Source organism: Anarrhichthys ocellatus, unplaced genomic scaffold (assembly GCF_004355925.1).
Source record: "Anarrhichthys ocellatus isolate YVR2014 unplaced genomic scaffold, GSC_Weel_1.0 scaffold6, whole genome shotgun sequence".
Lineage (NCBI taxonomy): Eukaryota > Metazoa > Chordata > Actinopteri > Perciformes > Anarhichadidae > Anarrhichthys > Anarrhichthys ocellatus.
The window spans coordinates 12,784,782-12,807,989 of NW_022280036.1; the positions used below are offsets into that span (position 1 = coordinate 12,784,782).

The 23,208-nt window shown below is 41.4% G+C and overlaps 1 protein-coding gene across 1 annotated transcript in view; it reads right to left on the minus strand.

Annotated features, from left to right (window-relative positions):
• The window catches only part of gpc5a (glypican 5a), a 136,380-nt gene that overhangs the window by 90,060 nt on the left and 23,112 nt on the right, over window positions 1–23,208 (minus strand). The window contains exons 4-7 of the mRNA XM_031846837.1: window positions 18,013–18,473; window positions 17,686–17,919; window positions 16,297–16,430; window positions 16,027–16,152 (exon numbers count right to left, since the gene is read on the minus strand). Of these exons, the coding sequence (XP_031702697.1) occupies window positions 16,027–16,152; window positions 16,297–16,430; window positions 17,686–17,919; window positions 18,013–18,473 (955 nt within the window). The remainder of the gene's footprint in view (window positions 1–16,026; window positions 16,153–16,296; window positions 16,431–17,685; window positions 17,920–18,012; window positions 18,474–23,208) is intronic.

Consider the following 23,208-nt stretch of genomic DNA (forward strand, 5'->3'; position numbering starts at 1 on the left):
CAATTTAAAATAGACGGCGGTGAGCACCGACAGATCCGTTACCTTTTCTGTACATTGCCAAGAAAACCATAACATGGCTTTTCACAGTTAAAAAAAAAGGGCCGTGGTGGAAGAAGTGATTCGTTCATTTACTGATTTATTAACTTTAGAACTATTACAAAGAAATGAATTTAAAGTATTAAAGTACTATTGTATAGTATAGTAACTTAATGTTCAGCCACATCTAATATGAGGCTTCACCAGATAATTATCACTTGCTTTATTGAGCTTAATAGCAATATTTGGCCCATTGTTTAGCTTTAGTATTTTGGTTCATTCTCTCAGCTCTCAGAGTGTCGTTTTCACAGTCAGCTGTTTTCATTCAAAAAACTTTTTGTGAACTTGCAATAAACCTACATTCATTCAGTCCTATTCTTCAAGGGAGAATAGGTACGTAGTGGGCAGCATGACAAAAAGCAGATCATTAATGTGAATTAAACTTACATAATCATAACGAGATGTGTTTTAGACAAACATTGCTCCGCACTCAGTATGTAATGTCATACTCTAATTCAAGGTCCCACTCAGACACTACTGGGGCCCAGTTTAAAGCTTCAGATTCTATGTGGCAGAAACAAGAAGCCACATCTGCTGTTTCTCCAGCTGCAGACGCTGTGGATCCACAACAGTAAACAACACATTGGCAAAAGGGACCAAAATACCAACAATTACCCCTGTGAAACCGTTGTTTATTTTTGCTCTCAACCTCATTCTTCTTTTCACTCGGCGTAACAGCGGCTGAATGGGCCAAAGGAAAGAACTGCTGTTAATAGTAAAGGAGCTCCTACACCTCCTTAAGGCTCTTGAAAGCTTCAAGATGAGTGACAGCTGCAAAACACTCAATGGCAAGAGTGAGTACGATAAAAGTAGCAGTAGCCTACAGTATGACTTATAAACGGTATATACAGTATATATCCATGATACAAAATAGAAAATTCAAAAGACATGTTTCCAATATTTCATCTACCTGAGTAGATAAATAAAAGAGTTCTTATATAAATAATGAGAACACTTTACTGTAAGAATAAAACAGCAATTGAATCAACACTTCTCTAACAGTTTCAGCCAAAGCTGAACATTGAAACCAGGTAAAACAAAATGAAACTGACAGCGTTTACTGTAGTAGGACTGAGCCTATTGACACTCATTTTCTCAGAGAATTCTAGCAGTGCTTGTTTTTTTTTTCATTGCTTGGACACTGCAAATTAGTGTGAACACTGAGACAACTGTATAAGCATTAAACCACAACTCACTCGCGCTATGCGCAGGGATCAAAACAAACAGAACAGTACAGAACACATACAGAAGCAGCTCAGGAAGTTTGGCGACTCTCTAGGTAACCCTCTAGTGTCACTTACATGATGCAGTTTAAAAACATCCGCTATATTTTGATTACTGGTATGTACATCCACCGTGGCCCTCGTATTTGTGATACAGTAGCTGAGGTAAAAGGTGGGTCGATCCTTTTATTTCCCACATCAGCCCGGATAACAACTTTCACGAAGGTAGAATGTATTGCCGCGCTGTTGCATTAGATTCGTTGTACTTGAAAACATATAAACTGGAAACTGATGGTGTTTGTCTGGCTACACTAAAAACAAAGTGAACAGTGGCGCCGAGAGTGAAAGAGATAAAAAATATAGCAGGATTGTTTAACATTTTCCTTCGATATCATATCACCAATCTTTCTTGAGAGACAGTAAAACTGCTCAGTCTAAGTCAATTTTATAGTCGACTGATCACACGCCGTAGCGTCTCTCCCTTCATCCTCTGATGGGCTTATCTGTGTTTACGTTTCCACACAGTATCTACCCACACTCGTCTCTGTATGGCAAATCACAGGAGAATAATACAACTGCACCCCTTAAGACAACTTCTGCAGCAGCCCCCCCAAGATCCATCACAATTACGCCCATCCCTCAATCTCTCTCTGTTTGATGCTAAATCAGTCAATATGTTTTCCCCTCACGTATGGCTCACTGTTTAACTTGCTTTGTAATTAAGGAAACATTCAACAAACAGCAGCTTTAAGATGCTGTGCCCACAGCTGCAGTGTGCATTCTACTGAAAGAGAAACGCTTTAAACATTTCATGTGCTAGTGATGGGAAGTGATGTGCAGTAAACAAACAAGTGCAGTTTCCCAAAAAAAAAAGAAAAGTTGATGCATGGGCTTTTGTAGCAAATTTAGTACATTAGAACAACTCAACAAAACATTCAACGAACAGTAAGAACAAAAGCAAAACATTGAGCTGATCCTTTGTACAAACCATGTTCTGCTTCTGGGTTGCTATGGACTTTGGGGGGGGGGGGGAGAATTCATCTTCCCACTGTCAGCCTTAAACAGGTGTACTCTTCACACTCAGTGAAGCTCATCACCATAATTTATCTGAGGAAGATTGTACATTATCCTCCACCACAACTTTTCACTTACATTACATGAAGCACTTTACAATAGCTGCAGTTTACGAGCTTGAAACTGTCTACACGGCCATACCTCATTCCCTCAGCGTGGACTGCGTGCCAACAGTTTGATGGGTTAATTTATGTGGCAATTTAAAAAAAAATAAGCCCAAGGGTTGGCCGTGAAGTTGTGATTATCCTCCATCTTGTTACTGCGCTTTAATAACATGCCCTCAACGCTGGGCACAGCGAATCAGTCCCTCCTCAAAGAGACTCATTTACCGATGCCACAAGGCGCTTATACGACAGGTCTGTGCAATTTAAATGTCATAACAATGCCTCGACTGTTATTTCACTTTAGAGGAATCATTCGTTTCAGTTTATACTTCAGTGATAATTAATTCTTATTCTACAAGCCTGAACCTAAGCGTGAATTTAGTATTTACTTGTTTTAGATTAAGTTAACAGGAGATAGACCTGTGTGTGGATTACAATGCGATTTCATGTGTAAGGGTTGTGATTAATCAATCTGTTTCATGATGTTGTTTACGTCAACCTGCCTCATCTACTTGTTTAATTAACAGTTTCCTAAACGTCCCTCGATAACTCCCAGTTCAGACAGAGTAGGGCAAAGAATTTCACGAATAGATATCCCCATGAACACGTCCCCAGTTCATTACTTGCAATTGACAATTATTCTTTCTATTACAAGATTTCTGAAAATGTTTAAATATGTAAATGATGCATTGTCTCATTAAATATGTGCTAATTTGCAAACAAATCAGGTCAATTTTACAAATCAGGCATGAATGAATATGTGAACATATATAGATAAGAATGAAACTGGAAAGTGTGGTGTATGCAAGTGCTACTGAAGAGGAGATTTCTGGCTCAAAGTCTGAGAAAAAAATTATTTTGAGCAAACTGCCTTTAAAGATACGTATTGTGAAATTCACCTCATTTTGAAGACACTACAGGTGAATAGGGTAAAAACAGAACTATATCGCCATGAAACGTCCCCAGATGACACATAAAGACAATTATTTTTGGTATACAAGATTTCTGAAATTGTATGTTAAAACATGCAAATCAGGCATTATCTAATGCTACATCTTCGTGAATTGGGAAGAAATCTACAGATCCAAATAGACAAGGTGTAGTAAACTGTTTGGAAAAGGCTGGCACTTTCGGCTTTCAGTGTCGTTCTTTGCTCTTCTTTCAACAAAAATACATACTCTCCAGTTGTAATACAACTGAAGCATCTTTGCTAACCTCACCGCCGCACACATGAAAACAAAACCGTAGCTGCAAGTAGGACGTGGATCAGTCCGTGCTCTGGCTTACTGGTCACACAAGCGTTACTTGAAGCCTGACAAGATGGGTTTTTGCATGATATGTGATCCCACCATTCTCCTTAATAATCAAAATATATGTCTGTAGAGGAGTCACAGACACATCGTTAAAAAAAAAAACAGACAGACATATTCCAAGAGCACATTAATGTAGCTCAGAAGCCCACCTGGCAATGTCCTCAATACAATCAATCAGTGAATAAATAAAAGGCCAGAGGGGAAAAAAAAAAAACTGAGAAATTTCAGGAAGAAGCTGGCAAACAATTCACACAGCTTGGCTTTAGGTGTTATAGATGTGTTGTAATCAAATTTATCTTATTTTAGAACACAAAAAAAATTTCCCCCGCACAATTCTGTAAAACGTCAGAGTGACAAATGGAGCATGCAGCGTATTTGGGTTTGCTCCTTTTTGACTGAAGCAGGTTTCCAGGCTATGCGGCGAGCGGCAGCGCTAATCTTCACAACTTCTTCACACTTCTTCAGCTTGTGTCAACACCACTGCGAGTCAGTTAGCCATTCATATGCTGCTACAGATGGTCTCATCCCTCTTCTTCAGCTCAGCTGCCGACATGATTCATGGGGCCCTGTGTCTTGATTTAGGGTCTCTTTCATATTTCTTCTTGCCCACAGCAGAGGAGCATTTCTCTAACATATCCCTGAGGCAATGACCCTGCTCTGCCTGGCTGTGAGAGAAAGAAAAAAAAAAAAAAACCTCTGCTGGACAAAACTGGACGCGACACACACACACACACACACACACACACACACACACACACACACACATCAGCTGATGCAAGCTTGTATGGTCAAAGGCAAAAAAGACAACATTTCTTTGCCTTATCACAAAATGTGCTTTATAGTAAACAACAAAATTATAAATCAGGATTAAGCGGACAAACAAAACTGTGCAAATAAACTCTTCAGGAGGGTCTCAGCCAACTCATTAACACACCACTCCACCCTTCACTTTCATTCTGCGGTTATTCCCACTCCCAAAGTCAATGGAATAAAAGCACGCCACTAAAAATTAAATCAGCAGTCGCCAATGATTGTTTCCCCACTCAATCTCAGTTTGTTGAATTTGTACAATAATAACTTTGCGTGTTTCCCTTCTATCTGGAGTCAAACTTTTCCTCCAATTTGTTCTCTATGGTCTTCAGATTGCCCTGTCAGAAAGGACTACAGCGAAAGTCTGCACACACCACTTCCTTATCGCTACCAGTAAATTACTTCAGGATCAGATACAGGCTGCCAACTCGCAGAAACTCCACTCACCAGACACAGAGAGGGGAAAAAGAGGAGAGAGAAAAGAGGGAGAGAGAGGGGAAGAAAAAAACATGGCAAGACATGCCAAGAGGAGGAGAGTATCCCTGTGGAGACCGATAGTTTCGGCTGCTCTCAAAGGTCACCTGATGTTATCTAAAGATCATATTCAGTCACCAACACTCGCCTTTTTACACCCTGCTCAACAGCTGGAGTCAAGCGCCTGCCAATCAAAACTTTCATATCCTGCCACGGCAACAAAGTGGCTTGCTCTTCCCAATGTAATCAATGTAAAAGACAATTCTCTCTGAAGTAATAACGCAAGCAATGAATAAAATGACAAACATCACAAAACAAAAATCACCTGCGGGAGTCTGGAAAATATACATCCTTTGGAATTTCTGTTTAATGGACTATATAACAAGAGAATATGGCAGAAATGTACTGATGTTTAAGAAGTAAAAAAGACAATAAAACCAATCAGTCAATCAATCTGTGATTTGTCACTCTTCATAATTAAGCTGCCGGAACAAGATGTGCTCAGTCATTTCTCCTTTTACTAGCTTTGTTTAGGAAAAAAATGGATGACTTTATCTACTTTAAGCACATTTTAAAATCTGCAAATGTGTCATCAGTCACATTATGTACAGCTGCAACTAACAATTACTCTCATTATCAACTAATCCACCAATTATTTTTTGGATGAATCTATTAATCGTTCGGTCAATAAAACGTCAGAATAGGGAAAAACTAACCATTCAAACCTCATATCTATATAGAGAGCACGAAGAAAACCAAAAAGATTCACATTTAAGCAGCTAAAAAAAAACATGTTTTGTTGCAGACATTTTCTGTCAATCAACTTTTCAATTAATTGTTTCAGCTCCAACATTATGTGTGAATCGAAGTACATGCCATATTAAAATAAACACATCTACAAGGTCTATAATGACAAATATTCATTCATCAGTTTTTAACAGGTATTGAACACCAAAGATGCTTTCATATTAGCATATCAGTAGACTGACACGCTAAAGATGAATTTGAAATGTTTTCTCAGTTTGTGATAATCATCAAAATCCATGACACGCTGAATTCCCCATTTACATTTTACAATAAAGTTGAAATGATTAGGTGAGTGATCGATCAGCCAATCCATAGAAACTTAACAATTGTGTTAACTGTAATTATTAATCATTTCAATTCTCTAGATCCAGCTTCTAAAATGGCAACAATTGCTGCTTTTATATCATTGTGAACTTAATACATTTTGAGTTTCGGAATGTTTGTTGGACAAAGAAATCCGGACATTTTATTCACCAAAAACAGAACAGAATCAGCAGGTTGATCGATAACAAAAAACACTATTTTCACTGTTTGAAACACTGGTCTACTTACTTACTGACTCATATTTCTTTAAAGTAAGCCACATCGTGAATTATTAAAACGTTAGGTCTGCTGTTACTGCAACAACCTAATGCCTCAGTGGAGATGAATCAAAATACACAAATGTTAGATAACATTTCTACATTTTACTACAGTAGATACATCTGTAGACTCCTTTCTAGTATTATTGTCTTGTGTTTAATGTATTTTAATAACATTGATGTCTAAAAATATGTTTGCGTCTTATTGCGGATCCTAACGTCTTTTATTTTGACATTTTGTTATTGTCTCTTTTAAAGGTAAGCAGAAAAAAAATGTATTGAATGCATAATATGTAAAGAAAACCCACCAGGCAAATGAACACATCATTTACTAAATCAACATTTGGTATGGCAGCTACCACTGCCATACCAGCCGGCCAGTGGTTGCTCAGGTCATATGAAATAAGTGGCCTCAGAGACTGGTCACTTTAGCAGCTTGTGGTGTGAAGTCGTGATTAAACTCGCGGTGAGTGATCGGGATGCAGGCGGCGGCGCCAGGGGACACTCGCACTGTGATGCAGACGTGCCTCGACTGCTCTCTGCAGCATTGCGGGGAGCAGCTCCAGCGCGGTAGAACCGAGCAGATGGTGAACGTATGCGGCGCTCATGCATGTCATCATCACCTTCATTAGCTGAAGGTGACATATGACATCATCTGGCCCGCGTGCATTATGGGGGCCAGAAAGAGTTGTTTTCTTCCTTTTCTTCTTTTTTTTTTTTTATTGCAGCACGGTTCAAGGTTGATGATGGGAGGTATTGTGAGTAATCACAATCTCTCTCTCACACACACACACACACACACACACACACACACACACACACACACACACACACACACACACACACACACACCTTCTCCTCCTCCTCAAGCCTCCCCCATTACCACCACCTCCCAGCATTAAGGTAAATAAGGGCTTCCAGCAGAGAGCCAATGAGCACGGGCCACTGAGCAGAGATGCATGTTTGTGTTGCCTTCCTCCCAGGACCCTGCTCGTTTATCTTGGCTGTCAGGTAAAGGGCAGACTCAGAGAAGGTGAAACTTTTTTTTTGTTTTTTGTTTTTTGATTAAATAATGGCTTGGTTTCCATAGAAACTGCAGGACATTACAGGGACAATGATAAGAGAGTGCCACATTGTTGTTGGAGACATTTATGTTTATGACAAAGAAATGAAAGAGCTATTTAGATTTATTCTGAGGGAGCCTCCAGACTCAGACCTTTTTACTGTGGGAGGTGAGATTAATGAGAGCATATTCACACCTAGCTTTCAGCTTAGGTCAGGAGCTAAAAGGTGGTTTACACTTATAAAGAGGTGCCGAGTCTTCTGTGGGTACAAACTCCCTGATAAAGACAGAAAAGACTATCATACTTTTTTATATAAGGAACTGATACTGCATAATGTACCGTTTTGAAGAACATATGGAGGATAACGGGCAGATTTACTGGTTGTAATGCTTGTTTGTGAATTCATGAATAAAAAACCGCTGAACAGCATAAAGGCTGTCTTCTAAAACTGTCAATATTCCAAATGCGAGCTACCTACGCAGTCACAAAGTTCTCCATGCTAAAAGTGCATAAAGAAGAAACAAATTGCACAGGTAATGAATACTTAATGACGACCACATTTTTCACTTTGTGGCAGTAAATGGGAAGCATGTTTAGTTAACAAATGAGTGTAAAATCTAAAGGAACAGAAGGTACCCCACACATTGTCAAAAGCCTGCAGCTGTGAGATAACCCAACACAATGATACAAAGATATGAGAGTCTTTCTTTCCAGCCACACTCCTGCTAAGAGAGAAATGAAGTATGTTCTGGAGCAGAACTCAACATGGATATGGTGTACATGTAGCCATTAAGTTGATGTGAAATAAGGAGCCCTTGATGGGACAGCACACAACTCGAATTCATGAGCAGACATGCATGAAAGTGTTGAATTCAACATTAGCCATTTTCTTCTGCATTCAGGCCGACATTCTGATTGTCTCAGTCGCTGAGAAAAAATACTTAGGATGCACAACCAACTCTCCACACACAAAAGAAAACAAGAAAGGAAATATCAGGAGCTCCATTCTAGACGTCCATGACTAAAATACCTCCATTAGTCTATTGTTTACTTTCGGAATGCCAAACTCTTCCTGCTAAGAACTGTGGGAAACAGCTCTTGTCATCAAAACAATACGGCTGTGTCCTTGTGATTAAATCACATTTTGTCACCTCCATTTCCTTAACAGTCTTTTATGACGAAACAAATAGATCCCGCTCACACAGAGGGTTTTTCCACCACAGACGCGCTACCTCTGCTCCCTCTTTATGAGCATTAACTTCAATTTTTTTTTCCAACTCTTTGTTCCCCGCTTTCCAGCAGCCTCTGATTTATATCCAAGGTAAAGAGGAAGAGTGCTCCGCGGGGACCGAGCGCGTGTGCTCGACGGTAGACGGAGGCAGGGCCGATATCACACACACGAGGGTGAGGGTGTGTGCTCTGACAGCTCATCACTGGACAATAAGGCCTTGGCTGTTAATGTCCTGCTACCTGGCATGCTGCAGGGTCACAATCTGCACCAGATGCTGGAGGCAGGCATCCAACTTGTGGTGAAGGAGTGGGGGGGGGATCCATGCTTGAGAAGCAAAAGGGAGTGGATACACTGAAAAATGAATGGGACTACTAGAAGGAAACACAGATACATGCACCACCTGCAACCAGCAAACTCAGAATTTACTGTCTCTTCTGCAGTGGCCTCGCTGGAAGTTACTGTAGCAACATCAGGGATCATTTATGAGCACAAATAAATGAAATCTCCTTTTTCCAGAGAGCTAGATAGAAAATGTATCTGTGCAGAGCAATCATGCATAATTTGAGTGTGGGGGGGGGCTTTAAAGGAGACAGAGACACGCGCGCACACACACACATATCTATACGTGCATACAAGAAGGACTTATGAACTCAATTTAGTCGGCCAGTCAGTTCTTGATTCTGTCACTTGGGATAATCGTGAGGATGTGGTACTCTGACCGAGCCCCTGCGTCTAAACCCAGGCAGGATATAAGGTCATGTTGGAGTGGAACTCTAGCCATGCAGCACCCAGACCTCAAGTGCTCCAGTGGTTTTGTGGTTATCTGCAGTAGCCAGCTGTCGCAATACAGAGGAGCTCTTCAAGAATGTCCCCTCTCCTGTTCCTCTGACTCTCATCTTTCCCTCCTCTCTCTCCCTTAACCAAAACTGTCCAATCAGCCCACCCATCTCTGTCACTCTTTTGTCTACTTTGAAGATGTGTAACTTTTTTGAAATACTGTCTGTTGCTTGTGTGTAGAGACTGCACCAAAAGATTAAGACTGAGAATGCGTCAAAACAAAACTATTACGGTTTGTGCACTATGACAAGACACTAAATTTCCAAGTCTGTTCCCAGACAGGAAGAGAGAGGAAAAACCTCAAGCTATATTTGTATTTAACTTTATGAACCGTTGCCTTACTGGGGATTCTATACCACATTCATTTCAAGTTGTTTTTTTTCATGTGATGGAGGGGAAACAACTCTTACTTCCTCACATGAGAGTGACTAAGAGGACAGCTATGCATAATATATTTGACAGCGCATGTTTAAAAGGTTATTCCTTTCCGTTCAAAATTAGGTCAGTTCATCAAACGAATGCAGGAGGAGGCGTTGAGACTTGATGTTCTGCAGTGTGTCTGTCTATCACCTAAATTCGGTTTTGTCTGTCACTGTCAGGGACAGCGTGGATAAGAACCACCTCTCCACCACCATACATCATTGAAACGCATGCAGAGGGAAGCAGTGGAGTGATCAGCAATCTGGCATGTGTTTCCAGTGCGAGTGTAACTCAAAAGTGCAGAGCTCCACCTGCTGGTCAAAGAGAGCTACGACAGCTCTAATACAGACAAAGCACAAGTGCTTGGATTTATGATTGCAATGACCACAGTCATTTTACTGAACAGAAAGCCACAGCTTTGCCAGCAGGTTTATCAATGGACGAGGAGAGGGCATTAATATGTGCCCTGTGCAAAGATAACCAGCTGTGTTTTTATGTATATTTGAGGCAGTATATGGAGATTCTCTAATATATGCACATGTAGTATAAAGTATTTATTTTTAACCCTTGTGTTTTGTTGAAAATGGCTTTACTTCTTAATTGTTTGGGGTCCCACTGCTGTATGTGTAAAAATAATTATTTTATTTTGATCTTCTATAACCTGATGTATACGAAGGTCTGAGAGTATAGTATGCCCTTTCCTCTGCCACAAAGTAGGCATGCACATTCAACGAAGCTGACAAGTCAAGGAAATAAAAATAAAACATTGTTATATCACTAAATAAAGGACATATTTCATGTTGTAAAAGTTTGAGCTATGTATCAACAATACAAGTTTTGATAACAGTCCGGAAAGGTGTAATTCCTCTTATGAACAGACCGCAATAACAGAAATATAAATAAACTTATTTGGGATTTGAGAGGGTCTTTTGTTGTGTAAAAAGTACAGTCAATCAGCAACAGCTGTGTCCTCTGATAACTAAGTACTACATCATTTACTGAAGCATTCAAAAAAAGAGAAAATACTTCCTTTATCAATTAAGGATTTATTAACCAATTGTTATAAAATTAGCAAAAAGCATCAAGCTGATTTACAATGTGAAGTATGTTTTTTGAGCTGTAAAAGAGGGAAAGGGTCACGGACCACAAACAGAATTATGACTGACTGTTGGCTAACAACTCTGAGAAACGAGCAGCCTGCGCAGAGGGGCCACAAGGGGGGGGGGGGGGTCTCACAAGCAGAAAAAGTTTCAGAGTGAAGATATATTTTATTATTCAACACATGCTGTCCCTTGATGGGAACACCATGTGGGTTTCGCAGTGAGGCTCAGACAACCCTCAAATGAGGAAGCACATCCTCCGAGTAGCCTGGGATAACCTAAGCTCTTGATGCTTCTTCAGTGGATTCCTATTAGCAGAGCTTAAAAGCTGTCATTTCAGTTAAGCCAAGGCAAATCACCTGAGCTCCACATCTAGTGGGGGGATGGAAGCGAGAATGAGACAAATGACGAAATAGGAAAATGAGGAAACCGCCATTTGAAAAGAATAAAATAGATATGAACAGAGCAGCATAGACCTAGATTTAAAGAATCAGACCTTTCCTCTGCCAACTGGCCACACACTGAAGAGAGGCCTGCACTGCAACTCCAGGGCTCTTATTACCATGTGATTAACCTCTTCAAGATTAACCAGGCAGCGAACAGACACGGGAAATGTCAAAGGTCAGTGCTTAGACAGCCACTCCAGCATGAAGGGTGGCCTGTTAAACGAAAGGCCACACTCAAATCTACCCGCATGTCCTCAGGCATCTTTTCAAAACTGTAGCATTCCGTGCTCATTCCTCCCGAGTTAAATTCCAACAGCATGCAAGGTCAGTTGCCTTATTATCGTAGAAATTGTATAAAAAAAAACAAAAACTGTTGTACTCAATTAGAAAAAAAGGCTCTTTGAAAATGTACACTCACCGCCAAACACCTGGTGTGTGTTGGCAGCCGTGAGACAAACTGCAGGTGGGGATAAATTAAAGCGAGTCTACACCGGAGGAGGTAATCATGAATAACACATCACACTCTTTTTAGCACTGCTATAACTCCTGGTTGTTGTCTCTCATTGTAAGGGTGACAAGAATATGGCAAAATACATTCCAAAATAAATGTGCTGCCTCGTACACGCTCACATATAAGTTTTAATATCAGTTGTCAAACTGAATTAGAAAGTAGAGCTGCGGCAGCTGAAAAGGAATGAGGATCCCTGTAATCCCTTGACTAATTTGGTCTTTGTCAGTCTGTTACTGCAAAAGAGAAACACAGAAAAAGATGGTCGCTGGTGTGTGTGTGTTTGCAGCTCATGGCAACATGGCATTCCTTCAGTCTGTGTGTGTGTGTGTGTGTGTGTGTGTGTGTGTGTGTGTGTGTATCCATGATGGATAGAGAAAGCTTGTGGGAAAGCGTTAACCTTTCTGCCAAGACGTGGACAATGTCTCCAACAAAAGAAGATCACCGACACTTCCAGAGTTTGAGGGACGTTTAACTGGGTTTTTTTACCTCTTGCTGTCCAGTGACATAAATCACAACAACTTAAGGACGTAACAATACAGAACCTATTTCAATTGCCTCTAAATGGCTCTCAACATATCAACGGCGAGCTCACAACTAACGATGCTAACAGGGCTAACATTACAAACTGCTTCAAACCTGCTGACAGAGCTAACAGTGCTTACCTGAGGGGGAACCGGAGGGTGGGTGCTACACTTCCACGACGACGCTGACGGTCGGAACAGCGTTATCAGCGTTATCAGCCGTTACTGTCGTATGAGAGCAGTGGGATACGCTCACATAACCTTACATGCACTAAAAGCATGTGCAGCAGGCCCGGCTATGTCAACAAAGCAAGGAGAAGCTCTGACAACAACACACAGAGGGAGAGTGACTTCCTCCGCAATATCTTAAAAGTATGCCATGAATCAACTAACATTCCCAACAAGACCACACTTAATTCCTCAGATCCACTTGACCATGAAGAGCTAACATTATGTTACTTAGAGCTAGTTGGAGAAAATTAAATAGACAAAGACCAAAGATAATTTGGTACATATACAAAAAGTATGCAATGGTCAACAAAAAACAAATGGCAGTATGCAAAACGCATGGGTGGAAAATTACAAACAGACACAAATGGTCTGACGTGTAGGACTCAAAACTCAAAGTTTAGGACATGGGACTTGACTCAGCACTTGTCAGTCTCCACTTGGGACTTGATTGGGACTGGAGTGCAAAGACTTAGGACTTACTTGTGTTCTCCAAAGCAATGACTTGGTGCCATTTCTGTTAAAAGGTGATAATTGTCATTGTCGTTTACGGCTTGTTTCCACTGCCCCCCCCCCCCAAGTGGCCACAAAAATCAATTATTGAAGGCTTAATGAAGTCTAAATTGTTTTCCCAACGCAAGTGACCAACTGCTAAAAATGCTCAAATTTAGCTTTAAATCAGTAAATACTGGATTAGTAAATAAGTAAACAAGACTGCAAATCTTATGCAGCATTAGATACCAACTTTCGGTACTCAACAAACACATTTCTGATGGTAACAAAAGAGTATTTAGGTGCGATATAAAGCCCGTTGTCCTGTAATTTTGGTAAATTGGATTTTCTTTTTTCTTATTTAGCATCCATTGCACAGTTCAATGCAATGTGTGGGATTATTTTAGTTAAAATAAGCAGTCACAAAAGAGGACAAAACTGTAAATAATCATAATACTAATCAGAGAATGTAATGTCCAATCTTTTTTCCCTCCCAGTATGAATGTGTAAGCGAGGGACGAACCAGAAAGAGAAAGAATGTGTTTACCAACTCCCCCCTGAAGCGAGACCCTATCATCTTCCTTCACACAGACATTGAGATGAAAGCAACTTGTGTCCTTCCTCTATGATTGTATCCGATTGTTCTTTACCTTTTTGTTTACCAGGTACCCAGATGAGGACCTGCATTACATATTCCTTCAATCTCAGACCCCTGTGTTGTGTTCTTTTTTTTTTTTTGCTCATCCTTTTCTTTTTTTATTAAATAAGACAAAGCTCTGCCACAACTCAATACTCCTTTAAGACCATAAAACAATCTGCACCAGCACACACAAAGAGATGCTATTAAAGGTATCCACACTCATTCAAATGTACAGTTTGACACACACACACACACACACACACACACACACACACACACAGCAACTGATCGTTTAAGGTCTCTGAGGCCTCAATGAGCTTCTGTAAATCAGCCGCCATCCAGCAGTGACTTTTTTCCCCTCTCTCTCAGTGGATGTTGGGTTATGACCCGTAGGCAGGAGGTTATTTATCGCTTTTGTCTCAGCTTGTGTTGACTCCCAGCTACTCATCTATGGTTCTAGGCTAATAGAAAGCCGCACAGGGTTGTAGATCTGCAGGAAATCTGCTAAGCTGCAGGGACTCTGCTCCCCAGAGCCACGTCTCCCCAGATTCTTAATGCCTCTCAATTCCCCAGCTTTCTTCCTCTACTTTTTTTTGGTAATGACCGAATCAAAATGAAAACCTGTGAGTGAACCTGAGGTGAACAAGTCCCAATAAATAAGTGTTGGTGTGAATGAGGAAAAGAGGAAGGAGGGTTAGAGAGCTGAGAGAAGCCCACAGACCATAAACATTTCCCAGAAGCTGCAGGCAGAGATGACAGACAGCCTGCTGGCCTGCCTCTTCCTCCAGTACATGAGAAACATCTCTATACTCAGAGATGGCTGCCTCCTTTGTAATGGAAACTTGAGGTGTTATATCAGAAAATAACAAAAAGATGAAAAGCGTAAATTGTCAATGCTAGAATGAAACTTAACCTTGAGACTCTGTCTTCAAAGTAATGCGATTTCTGATGAGCAACACCCGACCACACATCCTTCAGAATGCCTGTGAATCTCTCCGGTCGCCAAGAAGGCTGTGAAGGGCCTCCTTCTTTTCCACCCTCCTTCTTTCTTACCTTCACACAGCAGCTGTGAAATGATCTCAACAAAGCTGTCATCCTTTACAATGGGCTGTCTAACCCGAACTGGCGACTACAACCTCACCGCAGTTTGAAATACGGGCCAACTTGCCATTTCTACAGCGCTGACAGCGGCTGACAGTTAAGAGGAACAACCACAGACTGAGGATAAATGAGGGGGTCCTTGAGTGATGACAGCACGGGTGAGATGGAGAGCTGTGATGTAATGGAGACAAGGCCGCTGACTGATACTATGAAAGAGGACAGTTTGTTTGCTCCGGTTCACAACCATTCATATCCAAGATCTATGTCTGTGAGCTCTAACAGTTAATAGATGAATTCTACATTGGTGGCAGCACATTATTACCTCATTAGAAATCTCATTGAAAAATCAAAAAACTATGAATATTCAAAGATTGTTTCAAAAGTCAAAAGTTTCACCGCTGGACATGAGATGTATAAGTTGCATACTGGACAAGAATAGGCTTCCCGACCAGTTGGGATTTTATTAAATCCTGCTGCACATCATCTTGAACTCAGATTTAAGGTGAGTACATAGACAATCTCCCCTTCAGCAGAGGAATGTAAAAACAATCTTCTACTGTGAAACTGTGCACATATGTCATTCTGCACGGTGAGGGTCAATCATCCACGTGAAGTAAGTAAAAGCATTGATCGAGTGCGCTTTGTAAGTTATTTCTGAGACAAATTAATGAAAAACACCTGAATAAATGACAATGAAAAAAACACAACACATGTAGAGACTTTCATACAAAGCATGAATGGTGACTGAGTGGTTTGAGGACAATGGTGTGAATCATTTTCAAACTCCCACTGACCTGTGGGAGACTTTAAACCAATGTGTTTTGTGAAGCTTTGCAAAGAAGCACTGAAGCTGTTCTGAAGGATTGTGGTAACTCGCTCCTTCCCATACAGACACACGTGATGTTGTTTTATTTGTCGCCCCATCTGTAGTATTGACTCATTTCAAAACAAACCTTTTTACGATGTCGGTTCCATTCCAGCAGGACAGCCCGTCACCAGAGGCCAGCTCACTCACACACAGCTGATCCGCCAGGCCGCCGTAGAACGTACGGTAGAGACGTAGGCTGTTCAAAAAGTCCCTGTAAAAGCATCCACAGATGGTGCACACAGATAATTAACTTGTTTAACAAGGTGTTTTACATATTGATTGTGGACTTAACACACTAAAATCGGAAAATGGCACTTCTTTCTATGCACACATCTGGAGTCTTTCACCCACTTACCTCCTCCTTATAGCGAGCGAGTCCCCTGACGCTCTGACAAGAGCTTTAAGAGGGATGGATGCTCTGCTGCTGCTGCGCTGGATGCTGCCTGACTGCGCAGGCCGCCTGCTTGGTGGACCACACAGTTTGTGCACCTATTATGATGAGACAGACCAAGGTTTAAGTCGAAACACTGAGGGAGAAACATGCATTTTAAGGCTTGGGAAATTGTACTGGTGCATGACGAATAAGCCTTATTTTAATGCTTGAGTGACAGGGTTTTTATACTACGGCCATTAGTGCAGCCAAGCCTATCATCTCTCTGAATGTACTACATGTGAAGCCTATCAAGCAGCAGTGACACTAGACAACCACTGAATGGAGCTGTGGCATATCTATCAGAGCGGGAAAGAAAGTGTAGTTCCGGAAAAAACATCCTGAGGCATTCGTTTCAGAAACACCATAATGTGGGAACAGAAAGTTACACGTTAATGCTTTATGACTGGACTTTAACAGATTACTTTTGTTTCATGGCAGTTTAACTCGAACGTTTCTGACTGCCTTGGAGCTGCATTTTGAGAGTTTGGGCCTGCTCTGGTCTGACTAACCTATTGTGTGCGATATGTGCATTTTCACGCAATTTAACTTTGGTCTCAGAATCACAATCACAATCATGTTTATTGGCAAGTAGGTTAGCACATACAAGTAATTTGCTCAACACCACATACTTATCCGAGGTACTGCTGGCAGCTGGAATAGCAGTGTATCACTTTCTGTATGTCTATAATGCATTTTAAATATACTTATAATGCATTAAAAACACTCAGAAATATCCATAATGCTTTATAACAATAGTCCTATTATATTATAAAGCATTTTATAATGACTCATAAGGTCAAGTATCATAATACTTCAACATTAATGGTCACATTTTTTGTGAGGATCATAGTGTATCATAATTATTGTTGTGCTATTATACAATGTGGTTATAAGTCACTCTAAGTGGTCATAGTCTACTTTAAGTAAGTTACAATTTTAATCTTACTTCTAATCACATTATGATGCATTCTAAAAAAGTATATATATACACCTTACAACTATGAGAATACTATAAATACAACAATCATGAAGTATTATGACACTTGATCGTATAATCATTCTGATTATTGTTATCAAGCATTATCAGTATGTATGAGTGCTTATAACAATAAATATACAGTGTTTTATAAGCAGATTACAATGGATTATTAGTATGTTTATAATGCTTTATAGAAAAGTGTTACAGTGCTTTATCCTTTATCTCTTCTTGCGATTACTGGTGGTACCGGTTTTCACCTCCCACAGAGCCTCATTACAGTTTCAAGTCTACCATCTGAAACAATATAAATCTCTCCTCACAGACGATCTGACCTGTGCTGAGAGACGGGGTCCATTTTTCTGAGCGTGTCCGACCGCATCGTGAAGCAGCGTGTGAACTCCCAGAAGCACTTGCTCCAAATCCTGAGGTCCTTGCATCCGTGCCGACAGGCCCTCCAGCGAGCGAACAAACTCCCTCCAGTGGTTGTCAATCTCCGCCATGCTTGCCAAACAGCCCCGCATCACGTTGAGGCAGTAACCCATGCAGGGCTTGGACTGGGTTAAGCCCTGTGGAGCAAATTACTTCGGGATCAGTGATGCTGGAAAAGACTTTGATTAATTCAGATCGATAAACTTCACTTCAGAGACATGCATCCATACCTGGCAGTGAGGACAGTAGTGCATCTTGAGCAGGGCCCGTCTGCACTCCCGGCTCAGCTGTAAGTGGTCTGTGGTATTGATGACCTCGATGCCGAGGTGCAGTGCCTGAAGGAGAAGCTTCCCGGAGACCCCAGAGCGGGCGATCTGGTCGGCCAGGAGGCTGGGCACCCCACCAAACGGTCTCACATCCCGGCTGGATGACCTTACACACTCAGCGTAGCCTGGCGATATGTCGCTGAGGCCTGGGTTGATGAGGTGATTGTAGACCAGCGGGAAGAGAGCGTCGAAGAATCGCTGCACTAAGTCATCAACGTTGAGCTCAGACCCCAGCAGGAAGAGGCTGATATCTGTAAAGAGTTCCCGCACAGGGCCCACGGCCTGGTCAGCCATGTCGCCGTACGACTCCTGTAGGACGGCATTCGTGTGATTCTCTGCCTGCCTTATCAGGACCTCAAAGGTGTCTGTGGGAAGACACCAGGAGAGAGAGAGAGAGAAACAAAGAAAGACAACATTACAGAGGGATTTCAACACATCTTCTTTATCTTGCTTCAGAGTTGTTCTTACTGCCCGTTGAGAAATGTAAAGAGACATGAAAACCCAAATATCCTCCAACTGGCAACACTAAAGGCTGAGACTAGTGTGCTGTAATAAGACTGAATACAATACAGTGCCGTTATATAGCTTCTACTTCCATAAACCCAGAAAGAAGAAAAGAGGAGAGACTTCAGGGGTCCCAGCAGGAGCTGAAGCTCCCAGCGTCTTCCCACAGAGGGGGTAGAGTGTATGTTGAAAAGCGATTTGTTCTCTAATCAAAAGCTGAGCTGACAAAGAAAAATGGAAAAGAAGGGCGATACAACACATCAGTGTGGAAGCTGCTGCGATATAATATGAACAGAGCTACAGTATATGGTGTAGCGTGTAGAGTATAAAGGCTCATTGTGTCACTGGGGTTCTTGGATTGAAGAGGATAAAACAGAGAGGAGAGAGACACACATGAGGTTAAGAGACTGAAATGAGGGCGAAGAAATGTTAAGAGAGACAAGGAGGATGACTTTTTTTTTGTTTACAAATGAATAAGTAATTATAATAATGGCCATACCATTCGCTTACACCACAAATTGACAAGACACCACGCTTGTTATCATACAAACACACACACATAACAGACTCTGTGCTTTACAAGGATAAGATGCTCACTTTCAACCTAAAAACATGTATTCGCTATCCTCAGCGCATGCTTTTCTACCCACAAATTTTTTTATCACCATGAAAGTAAATGTCAAGCAAATTCTGCTAAGCTGCATGTGACCAAAAAAAAAAAAAAAAAAAAAAAAAAGTCTGTCGACTCCTGATAAAACGTCTGTGTGAAGGATACTAATAGTCCGCTGCATCGGGAGGCAAAAGAGTATCATGCTGTTGCTCTTTTGCCTGCCACAGCAGTGTAACCCGGTAAGCAATGTATGTTTCTGTGCATGCATATTTCAGGAGCAGTTGTTTGGGAAAGTGTACGGATTATGCAGTGTTACGGCATTCAACATCTGCTTCATTGTGTGGGACTGTTTGCAGTCGGGGGACGGGAGACTTGACGTGGAGGAACAACCGAAACAGAAAATGTTTCACCAGTGCAACAAGCTCGCCTTTATCCCTTTGCCCCTCTTTTTTTTTTTTTAGCTTTTGTCTCAGCTAATACCTGAGCCATGGCCATTCTCACATCATGTGCTTGTCATGAGTTGCGAGGCAGTGGTCAGGGTGAAGGCCTGGAGCTGCCTGGGGGGGCTGAGAGTCTGGTGGGGGGGTAACCAGTGCAATAAGGGCTTAGCCGGTCGAATGCAGTACAATATGCAACGACGTGGAAAGATTGACCGAAAGCCCCCTGGGCAGCTCGACTGCGAGGAGGAACAGAGAGGGGTCCGGCATGCCTACAGGCGAATCGTCTGTATCAGGCAGCGTTAAACACAGAGGTACCGGGAACTGAATCTGACCGCGGGTCTTCTGTGATCCCACATGGACGTGATAGGTCTAACAAGATCCGAGGCTCAAAGATGTGCTCATGTGTGGATGACAGAAGAAGCTGCACCTCCTACACAGCCGGCACTCTGGTCAGAGAGCAGCACAAAAGAACGGAGAGAGAGTGTGTAAATAATGAATAAAGACAAGAGTGGCAGCTGTGAAAGAGCAGTGTGGGTGAAATAGACAGATAGAAGACAGGCGAGCAGACAAGCAGAGAAACAGAGAGAGAAATGTGTACACTGTGGGGTACAGTTAGAGCTGATTAGGGCCCTCGGATGGGTGAAGCAGAGCAGGCAGAGTTATGAAGGGTCCCACAGGGATTACGGCGCATGCTTCAGGAGGGGTTTACCACATTAGATTGTGGAGTTAATGAATCCCACCTGTCAAACCACCAAATGAATGTCTGAGTAGTAAACAGATCTATCTCGGTTTTATCTCACCGGTTTATCCCTGTGCTTCCTGGGACGCAATTGTCATCACTTACCGACTTCCCCACCATATAGGTCCATAAAGGCGAACTTAAGACAGCATGGATAATAAGCTGATCAGCAATTCTGCCGTTTGAACAAGTCTGCTGTGTCAGAAGAACACCCACACAGAAGTTGCCAGCTGTCCAGGCAGCGTTAATGACATTATTTTTTCACCAAAGAGAGAGCATGAAGCAGCGTCTCTCACTTGGAGGCCTAGACCAGCGGCAAGGCTTCTGGGTAAGCCTGAGGACAGAGATAACACCAGGAAAGGAAAAGATGAAAAAAGTAGCAGAGTGGGAAGAAGGTATATCTCTTAACTTTTTTAGACGGAATTATCCAAGCCTATCTGACCCACTGTTCGCATTTTGAAGCCGGTTTCTTCAAAGCCGCTGTAATCAATATTTTTGTATCAACAATGAATGAAGTGACTGTTTCCTTAGCGTTTAAGTGCTTTTCAGCTCATTGTTTTGGTTTTAAAGTCTGCTACTTTGATATTTGGGTTCACCGTCACTGCTGTTATCAACATTGTCTACAGCTGAGGAGCTCCGATAAACCCACTGTACAAAACCTGATTAGTACCAAACAAAGTTAGTGACTAGCAGGTGAATGTAGTGGAGCATATAGAAGTTAAAGATATTTATCTTAGGAGGTGATAGAGACCAAAAACAGAGCTAAAAGAAGATAAATATTGGACTTACGTTCGAGAAGTGGCCACAAACATGGCTCCAAATGAATGCTAATGTTCCTCATGCTAATGTTCCCCATATCAACAATATCTAAATGTCGTGTTTGCCACCTTATGTCTGCTGGCTTAAATGAAAAAAAGACAGTTAATAAAAGGTTTAAAACTAAACACCTGCAGATATCTATCCAAGTTCATTCACTCTGCATGTATATTTCTCATACTGTTTCTAATTCCTTAATTGGACCGGACATTTTTTTTTATCCTATTTTCGAGGACCTCTTGGTGTGTTTGTCTCTTAACAAAAAATAAACAGACCTAATGAGGATGCCTGTTTTGTTCTGTGTGTGTTCCGAGTGTCAGTGACCCGGCTGATAAGAGGAGGGCAGACATGTTTGCATTTCTGGCAGCGGGAGGAACACTGAGAAGAGGCTGAGCCAGCATGATGGAAAACACTCGCATACTGTGGAGTGGCTTCTTACTCTGTTACTGAGAGTCTGGTCTGCTTCACTTAACTGACAGCTGGACACATGGTGGGCATCATGCTTAATGTGAGGTGAAGAGTTGGAACGGGTGGAGTGTGCGTGCGTGCGGGCGGGCATGTGTTTTCATATAGTCTAATTTTGCAATGAAAAACATTAGCAGCTGCTGGCCTGACGAGATAAAAAAGCATAAAGACAAGACAAACTACAATTTTAGAAATGAAAACATAGATAAGTAACTGGTTGTTAAAATATGCTGTTAATAAATGAGTCATTTTAGTATACAAACAGAAAAGAGGATCTGAAACAATTAGCATGCATGTAGGTTTAAGTTTCATATTTAATCTGATTTTATGAACATTTAACTGGATTGAATGGTATCCACTTCTGATGAATGTGGATGGAAGAATTTAAAAGGGAAGAATGTGCAACTTTCAATCATCATTTCGACTAACTATAAGACACCATTACAACATGCCACCCATCAACCTGCATGGGTTTCTCCCTCGCCTGCTGGCGTGGCAAACAAACTGTGATAGATGAACAACTAATGTTTGAAAGCTCGGTTATCATCCAGATATATTGGCTATTAGCCAACAATCACAAAGCCCCTTCGGTTAAATTCCTCAGTAGCCAAGCTTTCCTCCATGTCTAAAAGGCTTTTAATTTGATCCCATTCTCCCATAATTGCTGCACTTCTCATTTTCCTTAATGTAGGATGATCTGGTTAACTGTGACGGGGTAGCTAACCGAGTCATGAGTTACACTTAAGGTCAGGGCTTCTGGCAGTTGGCACTAAACTAGAAAAAAAGAGGTTTTATTTCACTTCACCGTGCCACCTCCCTCTCCCTCTCTCTCTCTCTCTCTCTCTCTGTAGCGGTGATATCTTCACATGTATTTAGCAGATCAGACATCAGATGCAGATGTAAGACAAGTATTACTCCCCATTAGAAATACAATACACAGTGATGGTAGCACAAAAGGTATAGATTAAACCAGTTGAAGATGAGAACCAACAAGAAAATGCAGAGTGTTGAGTTCGCCACCAGAGGGAGACATGTGTATTTTATTTTAATGAGCATAGGAAATTGGATCAGTGTGACATTGAGAAAACAGTAAAGCAACTGACTAAACATGTGTTGCATGCTCCCTCCAACTACTGCCCACTGTCTCCAAACAGCCACAGACCGCTTATCCAGATTTGTATTTCATACTTTGGTAAAAATGTTGAGGTACAGTCAAGGAATATTACTTTTCTAAAGTGGCAGTCACCAAGATGCATTCAAACAAATGAGTTATTTGATATGTCGAGATAGATTTATGACACACCTTACTGTGCTGGCAGTGGAATAACTTACCTGAGACTTTTCGTGACCACCAAATATAGTGAGCAAGCAAGTCTTTAATAATCATTAAAATAGTGAAACATGGCCTTCAGATGCAGTTTACATAACAAACTCGCACTGCCAAACTATTTACAACTCCAAAAATGAAAAGTAATCCCTTTGAGACAGACAAAAGACCAAAGCTCCTGTTCTCTCTCTCTCTCTCT